Raw genomic sequence first — 18269 nt, forward strand, 5'->3', positions numbered from 1 at the left:
GAAGTGACCCTGTGAGAACAACCAGCGAGGCCTAGTCCCACTTGTGTGCTGACATGTTTATTCAGTAAAAGCCATTGTACAAAAATAACAGCTTGAAGTCAGTGACTCTCTTGTCCAAGCTGTATTGGGGCTGGGAGAATGCTGTGTCCTGACCTGAGGAGATCTCCCGGATTATCACAGGTTTACTTTACTGTCCCAAAATGCTGATAAAGTGTGACCTTCCTCCCCTGTGTCATCCTGGGAATTACCCAGTGACAAATCCCATGTGTTATTATACTCATTGACTGCCCCTGGCCCCGCATATGTACAACAGCTCAGCCCAATAGAGAGAGATTCGGTGAGCATGGCAATTTCTGACCTCTATAAAGGCAGAAGGTAGAATGGGACTGGCCAATAAATCACAGATCAGGGACAGCTGTCCTTCCTATAAAGCCATATTGTGCTGCGGGAAATCTCTGCAAATTATCCCGTAGAAAGGAGACAATCAGCAAACCTTCAACTAGATTAAGACAAGAAGATAAAAGACAGCGCACAGTGATGGAGACCAGACTGCGGCTACGCACTCACTATTCCTACTAATACGTCTGCACATTCACTTCAATGGATTTTTAAAACAAAAAACACAAACAAACAGCCTATTAAGGTGGTCTAGTAATGCTTTCCATTAGTACAGGGGCCCCTCAGGGCTGTGTCCTCTCACCCCTGCTCTTCTCCCTGTACACAAATGACTGCACCTCAGAGGCGCAATCAGTAAAGATCATCAAATTCGCCGATGACACCACCATTATCAGCCTCATCAAGGACGGGGACGAATCGGCCTATAGACAGGAAGTAGACCGGTTGACCCAGTGGAGCACCCACAACAACCTTGCGCTCAACCCCCTCAAAACTGTCGAGATGATAGTGGACTTCAGGAAGAAGTCAGCTAGTGCACCTCCGCTAACGATTGCTGACAGTGTGGTATCGCTAGTGGACTCCTTCAAGTTTCTAGGGACCACAATCTTGCGGGACCTTAAATGGGGGTCCAACACGGACGCCACTGTCGAGAAAGTGCAGCAGAGGTTGTTCTTCCTCAGGCAACTAAGGAAGTTCAACATCCCACAGAAGCTTCTGCTCCTCTTCTACTCTGCAATTGTGGAGTCGGTACTGTGCTCCTCGATACTGGTGTGGTACAGCTCCGCCAGCGCGAGGGACAGATGCAGGCTCCAAAAGGTGGTCAGAACCGCAGAGATCATCATCGGGGCCGACCTTCCCTCAGTCCAGGACCTGTACCTGTCCAGAGCTAAAAAGCGGCCAACGAAGATAGTAAAGGACCAGCTACACCCCGGCCACAGCTTGTTTAACTTGCTTCCTTCAGGCAGACGGAGCAGGGCCGTCCCCACCAGGTCCACCAGAAGTCTCAAAAGTTTATTTCCCCAAGCGGTCCGCCTGCTGAACTCCTGAACATTGACTGACTAGACGTACATGTAACTCACCTGTGTCCCTACGGTATACCTATCTGTATGACTTTACTTGCCCCCACCCACACCTGCTTATCTGTTACCTACTTGGCTGTTGTATAGCAAACCAAAGACAAATTCCTAGTATACGCAAGTATACCTGGCCAATAAAGCTGGTTCTAATTCTAATTCTTTCATACAAGATGTCTGTATGCACTTATACCAGGCATAATTTATTAACATCATACCTCCCAACTTAGAATGGGAAATCGGGATCCTGCACGCACGTCTGAAAAAGGTGTGGCGTCTCGTGAGAATGGGGTGTGACTTCATGCTCATTAGGCCACGCCCCTTTAAGTAAGCCTATTCCCTGTCTTGCTGAGGCAAGCCCAACAATTTGGCTGCAGCTGAGATGCCCCCAGCCTCCTCCCAACATTGAGTGAATGGAAGGCCAACATTGATTGAATGGAAGCGGCGTCCATTCACCGCTACTCACGCTGCCCTCTGATAAAAGTGTCTCCCAGCCTCCCACTCGCAGGACACTGCGACCTGATGGTGGGACAGTGGGAAAGTGAATGAAACGGGACTTTCCTACTGAAATCGGGACGGTTGGGAGGTATGCAGCATTGCTATCACAACATGGGTCTTTATCATATACCTTTATGGTAAAACATAATAATAACAATAATAATAATAATAATAATAATAATACAAATTTTATTTATATAACGCAATTGTCCAAAGGACCCAAAGTCACTTTATAAGCATCAAAAGCATAGCACAGAGATTTAGTATTAAAGCAAGAAGGAAACAAACTGAAAAACAGTTAACATTGCGAGCACAATGAACGTAATGCAGGGTTGGTGCAGCCATTTTGTGTAATAAATTCCACAGGTTACATAACCCACCCATGAAAAGTACAGATGAGGCAGCCATTTTAGGCGCGCTACACAGGTTACCCTGGGTGGAACAGGCAACACCTGGAAGAGCTGACACAAAAATAAGAATTTACTTACCGATAATTCTATTTCTCGGAGTCCGTAGTGGATGCTGGGGTTCCTGAAAGGACCATGGGGAACAGCGGCTCCGCAGGAGACAGGGCACAAAAAGTAAAGCTTTAGGATCAGGTGGTGTGCACTGGCTCCTCCCCCCATGACCCTCCTCCAAGCCTCAGTTAGGTACTGTGCCCGGACGAGCGTACACAATAAGGAAGGATTTATGAATCCCGGGTAAGACTCATACCAGCCACACCAATCACACTGTACAACCTGTGATCTGAACCCAGTTAACAGTATGATAACAGCGGAGCCTCTGAAAAGATGGCTCACAACAATAATAACCCGATTTTTGTAACTATGTACAAGTAATGCAGATAATCCGCACTTGGGATGGGCGCCCAGCATCCACTACGGACTCCGAGAAATAGAATTATCGGTAAGTAAATTCTTATTTTCTCTATCGTCCTAGTGGATGCTGGGGTTCCTGAAAGGACCATGGGGATTATACCAAAGCTCCCAAACGGGCGGGAGAGTGCGGATGACTCTGCAGCACCGAATGAGAGAACTCCAGGTCCTCCTTAGCCAGGGTATCAAATTTGTAGGATTTTACAAACGTGTTTGCCCCTGACTAAATAGCCGCTCGGCAAAGTTGTAAAGCCGAGACCCCTCGGGCAGCCGCCCAAGATGAGCCCACCTTCCTTGTGGAATGGGCATTTACATATTTTGGCTGTGGCAGGCCTGCCACAGAATGTGCAAGCTGAATTGTATTACACATCCAACTAGCAAAAGTCTGCTTAAAAGCAAGAGCACCCAGTTTGTTGGGTGCATACAGGATAACAGCAAGTCAGTTTTCCTGACTCCAGCCGTCCTGGAACCTATATTTTCAGGGCCCTGACCACATCTAGCAACTTGGAGTCCTCCAAGTCCCTAGTAGGCGCAAGACACCACAATAAGCTGGTTCAGGTGAAACACTGACACCACCTTAGGGAGAGAACTGGGGACGAGTCCGCAGCTCTGCCCTGTCCGAATGGACAAACAGATATGGGCTTTTTTGAGAAAAAAACCACCAATTTGACACTCGCCTGGTCCAGGCCAGGTCCAAGAGCATGTTCACTTTTCATGTGAGATGCTTCAAATCCACAGATTTGACTGGTTTTAAACCAATGTGTTTTGAGGAATCCCAGAACTACGTTGAGATCCCACAGTGCCACTGGAGGCACAAAGGGGGGTTGTATATGCAATACTCCCTTGACAAACTTCTGGACTTCAGGAACTGAAGCCAATTCTTTCTGGAAGAAAAATCGACAGGGCCGAAATTTGAACCTTAATGGACCCCAATTTGAGGCCCATAGACACTCCTGTTTGCAAGAAATGCAGGAATCGACCGAGTTGAAATTTCTTCGTGGGGCCTTCCTGGCCTCACCCCACGCAACATATTTTCGCCACATGTGGTGATAATGTTGTGCGGTCACCTCCTTTCTGGCTTTGACCAGGGTAGGAATGACCTCTTCCTGAATGCCTTTTCCCTTAGGATCCGGCGTTCCACCGCCATGCCGTCAAACGCAGCTGCGGTAAGTCTTGGAACAGACATGGTACTTGCTGAAACAAGTCCCTTCTTAGCGGCAGAGGCCATAAGTCCTCTGTGAGCATCTCTTGAAGTTCCGGGTACCAAGTCCTTCTTGGCCAATCCGGAGCCATGAGTATAGTTCTTACTCCTCTACATCTTATAATTCTCAGTACCTTAGGTATGAAAAGCAGAGGATGGAACACATACACCGACTGGTACACCCACGGTGTTACCAGAACGTCCACAGCTATTGCCTGAGGGTCTCTTAACCTAGCGCAATACCTGTCCCGTTTTTTGTTCAGACGGGACGCCATCATGTCCACCTTTGGTAATTCCCAACGGTTTACAATTATGTGGAAAACTTCCACATGAAGTTCCCACTCTGCCGGGTGGAGGTCGTGCCTACTGAGGAAGTCTGCTTCCCAGTTTCCATTCCCGGAATGAAACACTGCTGACAGTGCTATCACATGATTTTCCGCCCAGCGAAAAGTCCTTGCAGTTTTTGCCACTGCCCTCCTGCTTCTTGTGCCGCCCTGTCTATTTACGTGGGCGACTGCCGTGATGTTTTATCCCACTGGATCAATACCGGCTGACCTTGAAGCAGAGGTCTTGCTAAGCTTAGAGCATTATAAATTTACCCTTAGCTATATTTATGTGGAGAAAAATCTCCAGACTTGATCACACTCCCTGGAAATTTTTTCCTTGTGTGACTGCTCCCCAGCCTCTCGGGCTGGCCTCCGTGGTCACCAACATCCAAAACTGAATGCCGAATCTGCGGCCCTCTAGAAGATGAGCACTCTGTAACCACCACAGGAGAGACACCCTTGTCCTTGGATATAGGGTTATCCGCTGATGCATCTGAAGATGCGATCCGGACCATTTGTCCAGCAGATCCCACTGAAAAGTTCTTGCATGAAATCTGCTGACTGGAATTGCTTCGAAGGAAGTCACCATTTTTTTACCATGGCCCTTGTGCAATGATGCACTGATTTTAGGAGGTTCCTGACTAGCTCGGATAACTCCCTGGCTTTCTCTTCCGGGAGAAACACCTTTTTCTGGACTGTGTCCAGAATCATCCCTAAGCACAGGAGACTTGTTGTCGGGATCAGCTGCGATTTTGGAATATTTAGAATCCACCCCTGCTGTTGTAACAGTATCCGAGATAGTGCTACTCCGACCTCCAACTGTTCCCTGGACTTTGCCCTTATCAGGAGATCGTCCAAGTAAGGGATAATTAAGACGCCTTTTCTTCGAAGAAGAACCATCATTTCGGCCATTACCTTGGTAAAGACCCGGGGTGCCGTAGACAATCCAAACGGCAGCGTCTGAAACTGATAGTGACAGTTCTGTACCACGAACCTGAGGTACCCTTAGTGATAAGGGCAAATTTGGGACATGGAGGTAAGCATCCCTGATGTCTCGGGACACCAGATAGTCCCCTTCTTCCCGGTTCGTTATCACTGCTCTGAGTGACTCCATCTTGATTTGAACCTTTGTAAGTGTTCAAATTTTTTTAGATTTAGAATAGGTCTCACCTAGCCTTCTGGCTTCAGTACCACAATATAGTGTGGAATAATACCCCCTTTTCTTGTTGTAGGAGGGGTAATTTAATTATCACCTGCTGGGAATACAGCTCGTGAATTTTTTCCCATACTGCCTCCTTGTCGGAGGGAGACCTTGGTAAAGCAGACTTCAGGAGCCTGCGCAGGGGAAACGTCTCGACATTCCAAACTGTACCCCTGGGATACTACTTGTAGGATCCAGGGGTCCTGTACGGTCTCAGCGTCATGCTGAGAGCTTGTCAGAAGCGGTGGAACGCTTCTGTTCCTGGGAATGGTCTGCCTGCTGCAGTCTTCTTCCCTTTCCTCTATCCCTGGGCAGATATGACTCTTATAGGGACGAAAGGACTGAAGCTGAAAAGACGATGTCTTTTTCTGCAGAGATGTGACTTAGGGTAAAAACGGTGGATTTTCCAGCAGTTGCTGTGGCCACCAGGTCCGATGGACCGACCCCAAATAACTCCTCTTCCTTTATACGGCAATACACCTTTGTGCCGTTTGGAATCTGCATCACCTGACCACTGTCGTGTCCATAAACATCTTCTGGCAGATATGGACATCGCACTTACTCTTGATGCCAGAGTGCAAATATCCCTCTGTGCATCTCGCATATATAGAAATACATCCTTTAAATGCTCTATAGTCAATAAAATACTGTCCCTGTCAAGGGTATCAATATTTTTAGTCAGGGAATCCGACCAAGCCACCCCAGCTCTGCACATCCAGGCTGAGGCGATCGCTGGTCGCAGTATAACACCAGTATGTGTGTATATACTTTTTATGATATTTTTCCAGCCTCCTGTCAGCTGGCTCCTTGAGGACGGCCCTATCTATAGACGGTACCGCCACTTGTTCTGATAAGCGTGTAAGCGCCTTATCCACCCTAAGGGGTGTTTCCCAACGCGCCCTAACTTCTGGCGGGAAAGGGTATACCGCCCATATTTTCTATCGGGGGGAACCCACGCATCATCACACACTTCATTTAATTTATCTGATTCAGGAAAAACTACGGTAGTTTTTTCACATCCCACATAATACCCTCTTTTGTGGTACTTGTAGTATCAGAAATATGTAACACCTCCTTCATTGCCCTTAACGTGTGGCCCTAATAAGGAATACGTTTGTTTATTCACCGTCGACACTGGATTCAGTGTCCCTGTCTGTGTCTGTGTCGACCGACTAAAGTAAACGGGCGTTTTAAAACCCCTGACGGTGTTTTTGAGACGTCTGGACCGGTACTAATTGTTTGTCGGCCGTCTCATGTCGTCAACCGACCTTGGCGCGTGTTGACATTATCACGTAATTCCCTAAATAAGCCATCCATTCCGGTGTCGACTCCCTAGAGAGTGACATCACCATTACAGGCAATTGCTCCGCCTCCTCACCAACATCGTCCTCATACATGTCGACACACACGTACCGACACACAGCACACACACAGGGAATGCTCTGATAGGGGACAGGACCTACTAGCCCTTTGGAGAGACAGAGGGAGAGTTTGCCAGCACACACCAAAAACGCTATAATTATATAGGGACAACCTTATATAAGTGTTTTCCCTTATAGCATCTTTTTTATATATTTCTAACGCCAAATTAGTGCCCCCCCTCTCTGTTTTAACCCTGTTTCTGTAGTGCAGTGCAGGGGAGAGCCTGGGAGCCTTCCCTCCAGCCTTTCTGTGAGGGAAAATGGCGCTGTGTGCTGAGGAGATAGGCCCCGCCCCTTTTTCTCGCTGGCCTCGTCTCCCGCTCTTAACGGATTCTGGCAGGGGTTAAATATCTCCATATAGCCCCCGGAGGCTATATGTGAGGTATTTTTAGCCAAAACAGGTTTTCATTTGCCTCCCAGGGCGCCCCCCTCCCAGCGCCCTGCACCCTCAGTGACTGCCGTGTGAAGTGTGCTGAGAGGAAAATGGCGCACAGCTGCAGTGCTGTGCGCTACCTTAAGAAGACTGAGGAGTCTTCTGCCGCCGATTCTGGACCTCTTCTCGTTTCAGCATCTGCAAGGGGGCCGGCGGCGAGGCTCCGGTGACCATCCAGGCTGTACCTGTGATCGTCCCTCTGGAGCTAATGTCCAGTAGCCAAGAAGCCAATCCATCCTGCACGCAGGTGAGTTCACTTCTTCTCCCCTAAGTCCCTCGTTGCAGTGATCCTGTTGCCAGCAGGACTCACTGTAAAATAAAAAACCTAAGCTAAACTTTTCTAAGCAGCTCTTTAGGAGAGCCACCTAGATTGCACCCTTCTCGGCCGGGCACAAAAATCTAACTGAGGCTTGGAGGAGGGTCATGGGGGGAGGAGCCAGTGCACACCACCTGATCCTAAAGCTTTACTTTTTGTGCCCTGTCTCCTGCGGAGCCGCTGTTCCCCATGGTCCTTTCAGGAACCCCAGCATCCACTAGGACGATAGAGAAATGGGGAATTTGTAGCGTACTATAGCTAGAAGCAGAGCCCTGACATAACCATCAGTTACAAGTATTTTCATCTCTCCTGCGGGCGAGGCAGCCATCTTGGGTACACTACAAAGGTTACAATGTGTGAGATAAACCATAAACGAAACTAATACATATACGGGTGACTAAAATGTGTAATATGATACGCACTGAATGGATATATCATCTGTTGTGCATCCTGCCCAAGAAAGAACTGAAGCAGCCATGTGGGGCGCACTGCATAGGTTACATATGGCAGGGTGTGCATTAAGCAGAAGTATAACATGCAGGTGGCGGGGGCAAGGGGGGGGGGGGGGCACAAATACAAAGGCATACTACAGTAATGTTAAAACAATGGTGACAGCACTATAAAAACTATAGTGCCATTAATAAAAAACTAAAAATAATGGAGTAAGCTGCAACAACCCGCGCAACTCGGTCTGTGCCTAGCATCTCCCTTGCACAAGTGTGCAGTCCTGTCACATTCATCAGTTTGTTGAGTGCAACTGGGCCGCAGCACAAGACTGCCCCCCAAACCCAGTCTCTGAAGTACATGGTGACAACAGAATAATGACAAAGGTGACATAAGAAAACATAATACAGGAATACCACATAATGCGGCAGATGTATTAAGCCTGGAGAAGTGATAAAGCAGTGATAAAGAAGTTATAAGTGGAAGGTGATAACGCACCAGCCAATCAGCTCCTGTTATTTTTCAAACTTGTAATGATTGGCTGGAGGGGTATCACTTCCACTTATCACTGCTTTATCACTTCTGCAGACTTAATACATCTGTCCCAATGATCCTGAGCTGCAATGTTTGGAAAATTGATTAATCTAAGATTCTAGAGTAGGGCAAAGTCCAAATCTGGTTCTAACTCTGTATCCTTCAAATGCCAAACTAAGAATGCTGCCTTCACTATGGCAGGCCAAGACCTCATTGCAGGCCTTCAAATTAATTATCTTAAATACTACACATTATAGGGGGAATTCATTTGTGCGAGAAATCCTGGTTTCGGTAAAAAAACGGGCTTTTATCACGTTTCGAGATAAGCCACTATCCAATTGTTTGCAAAAAATACCGGCGATAATTCTCCATAGGTTTAGGGGGTCATTCCGAGTTGTTCGCTCGCAAGATGCTTTTAGCAGCTTTGCACACGCTAAGCCGCCGCCTACTGGGAGTGAATCTTAGCTTAGCAAAATTGCGAACGAAAGATTAGCAGAATTGCGAATAGACACTTCTTAGCAGTTTCTGAGTAGCTCCAGACTTACTCGGCATCTGCGATCAGTTCAGTCAGTTTCGTTCCTGGTTTGACGTCACAAACACACCCAGCGTTCGCCCACACACTCCTCCGTTTCTCCAGCCACTCCCGCGTTTTTCCCAGAAACGGTAGCGTTTTTTCGCACACACCCATAAAACGGCAAGTTTCCGCCCAGAAACACCCACTTCCTGTCAATCACATTACGATCACCAGAACGAAGAAAAAACCTTGTGATGCCGTGAGTAAAATACCTAACTGCATAGCAAATTTACTTGGCGCAGTCACACTGCGGACATTGCGCATGCGCATTAGCGACTAATCGCTCCGTTGCGAGAAAAAAATAACGAGCGAACAACTCGGAATGACCCCCTTAATGCAAAGTTCTTTTCACCACATCCGTAGCAGGTGAAAATAGGATTTTAATACCTACCGGTAAATCCTTTTCTCCTAGTCCGTAGAGGATGCTGGGGTCCACTTCAGTACCATGGGGTATAGACGGTTCCGCAGGAGCCATGGGCACTTTAAGACTTTTCAAGGGTGTGAACTGGCTCCTCCCTCTATGCCCCTCCTCCAGACCTCAGTATAGGAACTGTGCCCAGGGAGACGGAACATTTCGAGGAAAGGATTTACTTTTAATTTAACGGTGAGATTCATACCAGCTCACACCTCAACCATGCCGCACAACATGGCATTCAACATAACACACGCCAACGGGCATGAACAATTGCAGCAACATGCTGAAATAATCGTAACACAACATTAGTGTAACTACAAATTTACAACTGCCGGTAAAGTACGCACTGGGTCGGGCGCCCAGCATCCTCTACGGACTAGGAGAAAAGGATTTATCGGTAGGTATTAAAATCCTATTTTCTCATACGTCCTAGAGGATGCTGGGGTCCACTTCAGCACCATGGGGTTATACCAAAGCTCCAGTATGGGCGGGAGAGTGCGGATGACCCTGCAGCACCGATTGACCAAACTTGAGGTCCTCATCGGCCAAGGTGTCAAACTTGTAAAATTTTGCAAACGTGTTTGACTCTGACCAAGTAGCTGCTCGGCAAAGTTGTAAAGCCGAGACCCCCCGGTCAGCCGCCCAGGATGAGCCCACCTTTCTAGTGGAATGGGCATTTACCGACTTCGGTATCGGCAATCCTGCCGTGAAATGAGCGTGCTGAATCGTCCCTCTGATCCAGCGCGCAATAGTCTGCTTAGAAGCAGGACACCCAATCTTGTTGGGAGCATACAGGACAAACAGAGCTGTTCTTGCGACATAAATTTTCAAAGCTCTAACCACATCAAGAGACTTTGACTGGCACCACAGTAGGTTGGTTCATATGGAAAGACGAAACCACCTTTGGAAGAAATTGTTGGCGAGTTCTCAACTCTGCCCTATCTTCATGGAAGATCAGGTAAGGGCACTTGTGAGATAAGGCCCCCAACTCAGACACCCGCCTTGCGGATGCCAAGGCCAAAAGCATCACCACTTTCCAAGTGCGAAACTTCAATTCTATCTCCTGTAGAGGTTCAAACCAATCCGATTGAAGGAACTGCAACACCACATTAAGGTCCCATGGTGCCACTGGCGGCACAAATGGAGGCTGGATGTGCAGCCTCGAACGTCTGAACTTCTGGAAGGGAGGCCAATTGTTTTTGAAAGAAAACTGATAAGGCCGAAGTCTGGACCTTGATTGACCCCAATCTTAGGCCCGCATCCACACCAGCCTGCAGAAAATTGAGAAAACGTCCCACCTGAAACTCCTCCGTAGGAGTCTTCTTGGATTCACATCAAGACACATATTTTATCCAAATATGGTGGTAATGTTTAGACGTTACTCATTTCCTGGCCTGAATAAGAGTGGGGATGACATCCTTGGGAATACCCTTTCGGGCTAGGATCCGGCGCTCAACAGCCATGCCGTCAAACATAGCCGCGGTAAGTCTTGATACACACACGGCCCCTGCTGCAGCAGGTCCTCGTGATGAGGAAGAGGCCGAGGATCTTCTATGAGCAACTCCTGAAGATCTGGATACCAAGCCCTCCTTGGCCAGTCTAGAGCAATGAGGATTGCTCGAACCCTTGTTCTTCTTATGATTTTGAGAACTTTTGGTATCAGTGAAAGTGGAGGGAAGACATATACCGACCGAAACACCCACTGGGTCACCAGTGCATCCACTGCTATTGCTTGAGGGTCTCTCGACCTGGAACAATATCTCTGAAGCTTCTTGTTGAGACGAGACGCCATCATGTCTACTTGAGGAACTCCCCAAAGACTTGTCACCTCTGTGAAGACTTCTTGGTGGAGGCCCCACTCTCCTGGATGGAGATCGTGTCTGCTGAGGAAGTCTGCTTCCCAGTTGTCCACTCCCGGAATGAAAATTACAGACAGAGCTCTTGCATGTCTTTCTGCCCAGCGGAGGAACTTTGTCACCTCTGCCCTTGCCGCTCTGCTTTTCATTCCGCCCTGACAGTTTATGTATGCTACTGCTGTTACATTGTCCGACTGGATCTGTACGGGTTGATCTTGAAGAAGATGTACCGCTTGTAGAAGGCCGTTACAAATGGCTCTCAACTCCAGAACATTTATGTGAAGACAAGTTTCTAGACTTGACCATCTTCCTTGGAAGCTCTCCCCCTGTGTGACTGCTCCCCAGCCTCGGAGACTTGCATCCGTGGTCACCAGGACCAGGATCCAGTCTTGAATCCCGAACCTGCATTCCTCTAGGAGGTGAGAACTGTGTAGCCACCACAGGAGCTAAATTCTGGCTTTGGATGACAGGATTATCCTCTGATACATGTGTAGATGGGATCCGGACCACTTGTCCAATAGGTCCCCCTGGAATACTCTGGCATGGAATCGGCCAAACTGTATGGCCCTATCATCTTTCCCAACAACCGAATGCATTGATGAATCGACACTCTTGTTGGTTTCAGAATTTGTTTGACCATTCTCTAGATTTCCAAAACCTTTTCTACTGGAAGAAATACCCTCTGTACTTCTATGTCCAGTATCATCCCGAGAAAGGACAATCTTGTCATCGGTTCCAATTGTGACTTTGGAAAATTTATGATCCAACCCTGACGTTGGAGTATTGTCAGGGAGAGTGCAATGTTCTGCATCAACTTTTCCTGGACCTCGCTTTTATCAGGAGATCGTCCAGATAAGGAATTATATTGACTCCTTGCAGTCGAAGGAGGACCATCGTCTCTGCCATTACTTTGGTGAATACCCTCAGTGCCATGGAGAGTCCGAACGGCAACGTCTGAAACTGGTAATGACAATCCTGTACTGCGAATCTCAGATAAGCTTGATGCGGAGGATAAATGGGAACATGTAAGCAGGCATCTTTTATGTCCACTGACACCATGAATTCCCCCTCCTCCAGACTGGAAATCACTGCCCTCAGAGATTCCATCTTAAACTTGAACCTTTGCAGGTAGAGATTCAGGTTTTTCAGGTTCAGAAATGGTCTGACCGAGCCGTCCGGCTTCAGAACTACAAATAGGCTTGAATAAAAACCTTTCTCCATGTTGAGACAAGGGAACCAGGACAATGACTTGATCCTGACACAATCACTGTATTGCTGCTGCTACCACTTCCCTATCCGGGACAGAAGCTGGTAAGGTCAATTCGAAAATACGGCCTGGGGAAATGTCATGAAACTCCAGTTTATACCCGTGGGACTCTCTTTGTACGGCCCACGTGTCTAGGCCAGATTGAACCCAGAACTGACTGAAGAGTTTCAGACGTGCCCCCACCTGAGCAGACTCCCGCAAGGGAGCCCCAGCATCATGCTGAAGATTTGGCATAAGCAGAAGTTGATTTCTGCTCCTGTGAGACACTGTGGACTTTATTTCCTTTTCCCCTACCTTTACCCACAAAGAAAGGGGGGCCTTTACCCTTTTTTTTTTTGGGGTCGAAAAAGACTGCATCTGAGAGTGATGTGTCTTTTACGCCGGCGCAGGAGCATTAGGCAAGACTGTCGACTCTACCCGTGTTAGCCGCAAAACTAAAGCATCCAACCCATCTCCAAATAAGGCCTCACCTTTATACGGGAGAGCCTCCATATTCCTTTTGGAGTCTGCGTCAGCATTCCATTGGCTAATCCACAACGCCCTCTGTGCTGAGATTGCCATGGTAACGTTTCTTGATCCCAAGAGACCAAAATCTTTCATGGTTTCTAGCACGTACGCAGCAGCAGCTATGATATGACCTAACGTTAGGAGTATCGCGTCTCCATCTATTGTGTCAATGTCTAATGACAAGTTTTCTGACCACTTTTCAATAGCACTACTCACCCACTCACAGACAATGGTAGGGCTGAGTAGTGTCCCATTGGCCACAACAATAGATCACCTCAGGAACTTGCGGTCTGCCGGCTCCTTAAGTAAAGTAATTCCAGGCGCAGGGAGAAACACCTTTTCCCTTTTATGACAGGGCCCTGTCTCAAATGTGGGGTGACTCCCACCATTTGGAAAAAGGTAAGCTGCCTGAATTCCTTTTAGGAATCTGAATTTTCTTTTCAGGTTAAATCAGACTCCCTCCACGACTGTTCAACTCATGAGGTGGAGGGAAAATTACATTACTTCTTTACTAAAGTAAACCCTCTCCTGTGGTAAAAGAGGGGGCTTCGTAACTTCTAACACCTCCTTTATAGCTAAAACATGTTTTGAATGCTTTTCGCTAACTTAGGACCTATTCCCCTGGAATCACTAGTGTCGACACAGGAAACAGAGTCCGTGTCGGTATCAGTTTGTACTACTTGTGCAAATTTGTATGTGAGAGGGGTCCCTGTGGATGAAAGGCAGAACTATAAAAAAATCACATCTTCAACAGATTATTTTCAGTTTTCTGCATGAGATTCAGTACAACCTCTTACTGATATGACTCACACTATCACGTAACCTTTCACCCAGTCAGGCTCTTGGTGTCATATTACAACTCTGTGTCCCTAACATGGCTCCCACAGGTGAATAGCTCCCTGCCTCAGACATGTCCCACACGTGCACAATCACACCACAGACACTCCGGGGCTTATAGGGGACAGACCCACAGTAAAATCTGTCAGAGGGACACAGAAATGAATTGCCAGTCCACAACTCAGCACTTAAATAAAAAATCCCTGTGTCGTGTACTTTGTACTTTGTAGAGACTTTCCGCTCTATATATATATATATATATATATATATATATATATATATTGCCATAATATCACAATATACACTTCCCCCCCCCCCCCCTCTTTGTACTCTGATACTAAACAGAAACTGAGAGGAGGATCAGCGTTTCTTCCCATGCTTTTTGCTGGAAGAAAATGGCGCTGAGCAGTGTGCTGGCTGACTGAGGAGGAAGCCCCGCCCCCGTAATGGCGCGTTTCTCCTCAGCATTTATGAGGTAATTTTTTATACTGGCGGGGGTAGGACTGTGCCTCAGCATCTTATGCCCCTTTATTTTCCAGTTTTACTAGGTTTCATGCTGCCCAGGGCGCCCCCCCCGTGTTCTGCACCCTGCAGTGCCTGTGTATGTGTGGGCAACATGGCGCGCTGCGCTCCCGCCAGCCACGCGGTACCTTTAGCCGTCACTTTGATTGAAGATCTTTTCTTATAACACTCACCTGTCTTCTGACTTCTGGCTCTGCAAGGGGGGTGACGGCGTGCTGTGGGAGTGAGCACATAGCCGCAGCTAGCGTTCAGTACCCTTCAGGAGCTAATGGTGTCCTGTCAGCCAGAAGCAGAGCCATGAAACTATTCAGGAAGTTGGTTCCTACTTCTGCCCCCTAAGTCCCACGAAGCAGGGAGACTGTTGCCAGCAGTTCTCCCTGAAAATAAAAAACCTAACATAAGTCTTTTCAGAGAAACTCAATAGAGCTCCCCTGGAGTGCATCCAGTCTGCCTGGGCACATTTTCTAAACTGAGGTCTGGAGGAGGGGAATAGAGGGAGGAGCCAGTTCACACCCTTGAAAAGTCTTAAAGTGCCCATGGCTCCTGCGGAACCGTCTATACCACATGGTACTGAAGTAGATTTAAGTAGAACATATTTTTAACTTTTTAGAAAATACATAAAACAGCCATTTGACCCTTAGGGGGATATCCAATTAGCCCTGGTAATTTACTGTGAATGTATTTGTATGATAGGTACACCACCACATCTGGCGCATCGAGAGGGGCTATTTGGTGCAACTGAAGCCACAGTATAATGGGACACATTTGTACCTTTAGGAGAGCTACTGTATGTCAAACCTTCAATAGAGAGCTGGTAACCAATCAGATTGTAGCTACCACTTTATAGCTTGTACTAGATAAAAGATAGCTAGAATCTGATTAGTTGGTGTAGATAAGACCTCCACTTGCCCTCTTTGTAAGGTTTAATAAATTTGCCCCCAGACATTATCAACTTTCTGTCAATAGCGTGACTGCAGAAAGTTGCTCACCCCTCCACTATCCTACAATAAGGACCATAACCAATGAGATAGGTAATTAGATTTGGTTTTATTCTCAGAACACTAAATACATATTTGCAGAACCAGTAGGAATCAAAATAATAAATAAATAAAACTGACACATTTCATAGGTATAGAGAAGAAGGTACTCTTGACTTTTTGCAAAATCAGACTGCAGGTAAAACAACTTTTTTGTTCCATTAAGCCAAGTCAGATAATAGAAGGGATATGAATATATGTGGCCATCTTTCAGTTCTCATGTCACTTCACTGACCCAAATACTGCCTAAACTTACCCTATGAGCTAGATTTTACTAAATAAAGCTGAAAACAAGTTATTATACTGCAACTTGGGAGTTAGCGGAACAATTCGCAATTAATTTCAAGCTCCAAGGTTACATATGATATTTGCAAGTTTTGCAACCCCACCAAGAAGCTGGTATATATGGGATATATAACATTTACACATTCAACCACAAACAACCCAGAGGTTCCTATTGGAAAGTCCTTACAGCTGTCCCATTCTGTATAATAAATAACCCAGTGAATGTGAGTTCTATGAAGAGACAGATTTTACAAAACAAAATGTAACTTGACTTCTGTAAAGAGCTGCTATATTAATGACATTCAAAATTATTATGTGTAAAAGTCCCTATAATTTGACAGAACATGAAATGTTTGACATATATACAAACTGTTGTTTACAGTTATTATTAATTTTAGACTTATCATGGTTGATGTGTCGTTTGGTTGGGTTACATACAGGATGTCCCCTGGTTGATGTGTCCTTCAGTAGCTTCCAAACAATGTCTCCTGGTTGATGCGTCCTTCAGTAGGGTCACAGACAGGATGCCCCCTGGTTGATGTGTCATTCAGCAGAGTTACAGACAGGATGGTCCCTGGTTGATATGTCCTTCAGAAGGGCTGCAGAGAGGATGTCTCCTGGTTGAGGTGTCCTTCCATAGGGTTACAGACAGGATGTTCCCTGGTTGATATGTCCTTTAGAAGGGCTGCAGAGAGGATGTCTCCTGGTTGAGGTGTCCTTCCGTAGGGTTACAGACAGGATGTCCCCTGGTTGATGTGTCCTTCAGTAGGGTTACAGACAGGATGTCTGCTGTGCATAGTAAAAAGATCTTTCCCAACAATCAGAACATTATAAGTCACTTCTCTTCAGATCAGATAAGCTCCTGATAGCCTTAAGTTTGACGAAGACTGCATGGTTTTGGTTGGCCAGTAAACCAACTAATGGACTGTGTGGAACCTTGTCATACTTAATAAAAATACAAACTGATTGGAGTGAATCAGCTTAGATATGTTGGAATATTAGACAGAACAAACAAACAATACTAATATAGAGCTATTTATTAACTTATAAATCTAGAGGTGGCCGCACATGTGGATATTATGTCACCCACCTTTGTCAATTTGAATTCAATGAAATAAAAGAGCATTGTGCATATGGAGCTTTGTGGTTCATCAGAGATGGCTTGGAAAGATTACAATCAGTCCAAGCTTCAATAATGCCTGGCTGATTAATGTAGTTGGCTAGTAACCACTATCACTATTTGAGACATAGCTCTGAACGTTTCAGATGTGAAAACTAAGCATTTTAAGCAATGCCCCTTGTTTATCCAAATTAAGCCCCGATCTGCCAGAATAGTTCTTATACTTTCAGTGGCAGAAATTTGTATTGTCTCATCTAAGTTGGGTTTGTAAGTGGGCATGTGATCATCAGCATAGAGCATTATGGGATTTGGCCTTTTTGTCTGACTGCTGAACAATCATAAGTTCCTAGATTGCCAACCACGTGTGCGTTTAAATTGGACACACATCCGCCTGTTAGTCGTTCAGACGCATTTGCAGGATTTTAACATTTGCGTCTAATTTAAGAATTCTCGGACATGTAGTCATCGTTTAGCAACCAAAAAGTGCAATGCTGTAACCTAATTATGACTCTATGTACATAAAACCTACTTTCAAATCAATTCTTTAAATGGCGATGCCCTATATTGCGTCTGATAACACTTCCTCATTACACTGTATCGCATTGTAGCTGTCTAACAAGGTGTTCTAATAGACAGGTGCGGATGTACCTGTGGCAGACAAACAGAAGCAGAACGCTGCAGGAAAAAAGTAGATGTTTTGTTTGCGAACATGCTTTTCTCCTAAATAAAAGTGCACATATTACTCTCCGGGCTACCAGAGAGACCTGTACTGCATAGTTGGATTTGTATCTCATGCAGGCTCTGCTGGTGTAAAAGAAAAAAGAACATTAAGAAATTTGTTGGCAAAGGCCACAGAAATGGGTTTCCCGGTTTTTGGCTGCTGCGGCCAGACTTAGTCACTATCCGTTAACAGTAGACTTATTGTCCAAAGCGCATTATATATGCCACCAGTAGCTAAAGTTATTCTGACGCAGTTCTCTGTTTCGTGGTGTCGTAGGATCGGACAACTTGGGATTGAGATACGACACCGTGTTCTTCTTGAGAGAATGCATAGCCATCTGAAAGCAAGAAATGAGGAGAGCAGGTAAGTTATTTCCATTCATTACAGCACCAGAATCTACATTGATGTGT

At 46.3% G+C, this 18269-nt stretch overlaps 1 protein-coding gene and 1 long non-coding RNA gene across 2 annotated transcripts in view; one reads left to right on the forward strand and one right to left on the reverse strand.

The window, feature by feature from the left end:
• LOC135002868 (uncharacterized) overlaps nucleotides 1-18269 on the forward strand; it is a 34849-nt gene that overhangs the window by 14570 nt on the left and 2010 nt on the right. The window contains exon 2 of the long non-coding RNA XR_010204020.1: nucleotides 18136-18222. This is a non-coding gene — a long non-coding RNA (uncharacterized LOC135002868). The remainder of the gene's footprint in view (nucleotides 1-18135; nucleotides 18223-18269) is intronic.
• ATP8A2 (ATPase phospholipid transporting 8A2) overlaps nucleotides 15725-18269 on the reverse strand; it is a 1320460-nt gene continuing 1317915 nt past the window's right edge. The window contains exon 37 of the mRNA XM_063951698.1: nucleotides 15725-18196. Within this exon, the coding sequence (XP_063807768.1) occupies nucleotides 18099-18196 (98 nt within the window). The 3' untranslated portion in view covers nucleotides 15725-18098. The remainder of the gene's footprint in view (nucleotides 18197-18269) is intronic.

The sequence above is a fragment of the Pseudophryne corroboree genome, chromosome 2 (genome assembly GCF_028390025.1).
Source record: "Pseudophryne corroboree isolate aPseCor3 chromosome 2, aPseCor3.hap2, whole genome shotgun sequence".
NCBI lineage: Eukaryota > Metazoa > Chordata > Amphibia > Anura > Myobatrachidae > Pseudophryne > Pseudophryne corroboree.